This window comes from Rhinopithecus bieti, unplaced genomic scaffold (genome assembly GCF_001698545.2).
Source record: "Rhinopithecus bieti isolate Rb0 unplaced genomic scaffold, ASM169854v2 scaffold_52251, whole genome shotgun sequence".
NCBI classification, from domain to species: domain Eukaryota; kingdom Metazoa; phylum Chordata; class Mammalia; order Primates; family Cercopithecidae; genus Rhinopithecus; species Rhinopithecus bieti.
Genome location: NW_016820268.1, coordinates 1 through 3,750, shown reverse-complemented (window position 1 = coordinate 3,750; position 3,750 = coordinate 1). Strand labels below are relative to the sequence as shown.

Sequence of the window (3,750 nt, the reverse complement as noted above, 5' to 3'; positions counted from 1 at the left end):
GGGACCTGCCAGGTCCTCCCAGGGACAGCTCACCCGTGCCACAGTGGAGGGGCCACAGGACCAGAGAGTCCGGGAGCCCATGGGTCAGGGTCCTCTGGGATGTGGGGCAGCCCATGGCCTTATGTGTCAGAGGCTCACCCTGGGGGCAGGCACCCTTAGCAGGCAGGGGCAGATGGAGGGTCTGTCATTGGGGAGTCCTCAGGGGCTTACACAGGTCATGTCCAGGGTGTGGCAGCTCTTCTGACAGCCGGCCCCTGTGTCCCCGGGCGTGGCATTGCGGCAGTCGAAGAACACCATGGGTGCAGCACACACTGGGGAGGGAAGGGCCGTCAGGGGGCCCAGCCACAGGCTGTTGCAGTGCCTCAACTATGTGTTCAGGGAGGACGTGTCTGTGCCGTGTGCGTGTGCATGAGTGGGTGTGTTAGCGTTGCGTAAGTGGGTGTGAGTGCTTGTCCGTGAGTGGGTGCGTGTGCATGAGTGGGACTAAGTGCATGTGCATGAGTGGGTGTGTGTGCATGAGTGGATGTGAGTGTGTATACATGAGTGGGTGAGCATGTCCATGAGTGGGTGTATGAGCATTGCATAAGTGGGTGTGCTTGTCCATGAGTGGGTGCGTGTTCATGAGTGGGTGTAAGTGCTTGTGCATGAGTGGGTGTGAGTGTGAGCATGAGTGGGTGTGAGTGCATATGCAAGAGTGGGTGTGTGAGCGTGTCCATGGGTGGGTGTGTCAGCGTATCCATGAGGGTGTGTGAGCATTGCATAAGTGGGTATGTGTGTGCATGTGTGGGTATGAGTGCGTGTGCATGAGTGGGTGTGAGAGCATGTGCATGAGTATGAGTGTGTGTGCATAAATGGGTGTGTGCATGAGTGGGTGTGAGTGGATGCATGAGAGGGTGTGTGTGTGCATGAGTGGGGGTGACTGCGTATTGAGTGGGTGCGTGTGCATGAGTGGGTGTGAGTGTGTGCATGAGTGGGTGTGACAGCGTGTGCATGAGTATGAGTGTGTGTGCATGAATGTGTGTGCATGAGTGGGTGTGTGCATGAGTGAGTGCGTGCATGATAGGGTGTGAGTGCATGTGCATGAGTGAGTGTGAGTGTGCATGAGTGGATGTGAGTGCGTATTCATGAGTGGGTGCATGTGCATGAGTGGGTGCGGATGCATGAGTGGGTGTGAGTGAATGTGTATGAGTGGGTGTGAGTGTGCATGAGTGGGTGTGAGTGCATATGCATGAGTGGGTAAGCATGTCCATGAGTGGGTGTGTGAGCATTGCATAAGTGGCTGTGAGTGCATGTGCATGAGTGGGTGTGTGTGCATGAGTGGGTGTGTGTGCATGAGTGGGTGTGTGAGCATGTGCATATGTGTGTGCATGAAGGTGTGTGTGCATAAGTGGGTGTGAGTGCATGTGCATGAGTCGGTGTGTGCATGAGTGGGTGCGAGTGTGTGTGAGTGGGTGTGAGTGTTGCATAAGTGTGTGTCCATGTGCATGAGGGTGTGAGGGGGTGTGCATGATTGGGTGTGTGAACATATGCATGGGTGTGTGAACATGTGCATGAGTGTGTGTGCATGAATGGGTGTGTGTGTGCATGACTGGGTATGAGTGTGCATGAGTGGGTGTGAGTGCATGTGCATGAGTGGGTGTGTGCATGAGTGGATGCGAGTGTGTGAGTGAGTGTGTGAGTGTTGCATAAGTGGGTGTGCATGCACATGAGGGTGTGAGGGGGTGTGCATGATTGGGTGTGTGAACATATGCATGAGTGTGTGTGTGCATGAATGGGTGTGTGTGCATGATTGGGTGTGTGCATGAGTTGGTGCGAGTGTGTGTGTGAGTGGGTGTGAGTGTTGCATAAGTGGGTGTGCATGTGCATGAGGGTGTGAGGGGGTGTGCATGATTGGGTGTGTGAACATGTGCATGAGTGTGTGTGTGCATGAGTGTGTGTGTGCATGAATGGGTATGAATGTGCATGAGTGGGTGTGAGTGCGTGTGAATGAGTTGGTGTGAGTGCGTGTGCTTGAGTGGATGTGTGAGTATGTGCATGAGTGGGCGTGAGTGGTTGTGTCATGTGTACGCCCACACCCTCCGTTCTTCCCACTTGCTGCCCAGAGGGCACAAACCATGCCTGACACCGAGCAGCTGATCGACAACCACCAGCCCCATTGACTTGCGGTGGGACTAACCCTGCCTGAAGCCATTTTTCAGGATTTCTTATGGAGATGATGAGGCTGGGGTCCCCAGTGCCTCCTTTCTGACACTCACCTGGGGTGGGGGCTTGGCCTCCGATGCAGCTCAGCTTCCCATGCATGCAGGTGCTGTGAGGAGACGGTGGTCAGAGCCTCACCCTGGGCCAGAAGGTGCCAGGGACCCCCAGTCCACAGCGGGAGCTCTTACCAGACAGCCCCACTGTCGTGCACCGACTCCCCATTGGGGATCACGGAGCCCCTGTGATAGCAGGGACAGTTGCTGGCCTGCACACATTTGCCCGTGTCATCCAGGAAGGTGCCCTCGGGACAGATGCAGCCATCCACGGGGATAAAGCCAACACTGCAGGTGATGTCCCCCTCACTCAGAGAGCGGCAGGTGGGCTGGCAGGTGCTGACATGGTAGTGGTAGGTCATCGACTTGGGGCAAGTGGTCATGGGCTTCGCTGCAGGATGCCAGGAAGAGGGAATTCTCAGGACACAAAGCCCAGTGGTGGGCAGCCAGCAGCGAGTGACCCCAGCCCTCTCAGCTACCCTCCCCTCCCCTCCTCGGCCGGGTCCAAGGCCACACTGCCCTGGGCGCTCCTTGCCCTCGAGCCCAGCATAGAGGACAGGGGCCCTTAGAGCACCCGTGCACACTGGGGGCACCCCAAGACCCGGGGGCACCCCAATATCCGTGGCCACCCAATGTGGGAAAGGGGCTGGGCTTGGCAGGCACTCACTGCAGACGCCGTTCCTCCAGCCACTGAGCTGCACACCCTTGGCGGCACAGACATGCACATAGGAGGACAGCACGGCGCACAGGCAGTCCTCGCTCCGCTCACAGTTGCAGGTGTCAAACATGCAGTTCTGTGGGGAAGGGGGGCATCAGGGCATCAGAGACCCCAGCCCACATCTGGTGGCCCCCCACGCCCTGCAGGCCACACGTCCAACAGCCAGGGTCCTCCCGTCCCAGGTCTTCCTGCCTCAGGACCCCTCCCTGAGTCCTCACAGGCATCCCACCCCCTCAGCAGAACCGCTTGGCATGTCATGCAGCAGAACCACTGTGCAGAGCAGGGGTTGTTGGGAGGACCAGGTCCTTCATCTCTTGTGACCCAACAGGTCCAGCCATGCCCAATTTGCCTCAGACATAGTGCATCAGCTCAGCCTTGGCCTAATTTCCATTTGGCCCCTGGGGCCAGGGGGGCAACAAACCCCTGAAGTTTAGCCCCTGTGCCTAGTGTAGGGCTGGAGGTGCAAGAAAAACACCATAAATGTGGTTAATGAACGAGTGAGTGAAGGGGTGAATGAAGGAATAAGTAAGTGAGTAGATGAGAGAGTGAATAAGTGAGTGAATGAGTGAGTGAGTGGATGAGGGAGTGAGTGGATGAGTGAGTGGATGAGTGAGTGGATGAGTGAGTGGATGAGTGAGTGAGTGAATGAATGAGTGAGTGGATGAGTGAGTGGATGAGTGAGTGAGTGAATGAGTGAGTGGATGAGTGAATGGATGAGTGATGAGTGAGTGAGTGGATGAGTGAGTGAGTGGATGAGTGAGAGAATGACTGAGTGCGTGA

At 56.5% G+C, this 3,750-nt stretch overlaps 1 protein-coding gene across 1 annotated transcript in view; it reads right to left on the bottom strand.

The window, feature by feature from the left end:
* The window catches only part of LOC108520401 (mucin-5AC-like), a gene marked incomplete at both ends in the record, with an annotated part of 11,491 nt that extends 8,445 nt beyond the window's left edge, over positions 1 to 3,046 (bottom strand). Inside the window, 5 exon segments of the mRNA XM_017859767.1 lie at positions 34 to 94; positions 207 to 311; positions 2,256 to 2,308; positions 2,388 to 2,643; positions 2,920 to 3,046. Of these exon segments, the coding sequence (XP_017715256.1) occupies positions 34 to 94; positions 207 to 311; positions 2,256 to 2,308; positions 2,388 to 2,643; positions 2,920 to 3,046 (602 nt within the window).
* Positions 3,047 to 3,750: the final 704 nt, after the last annotated feature.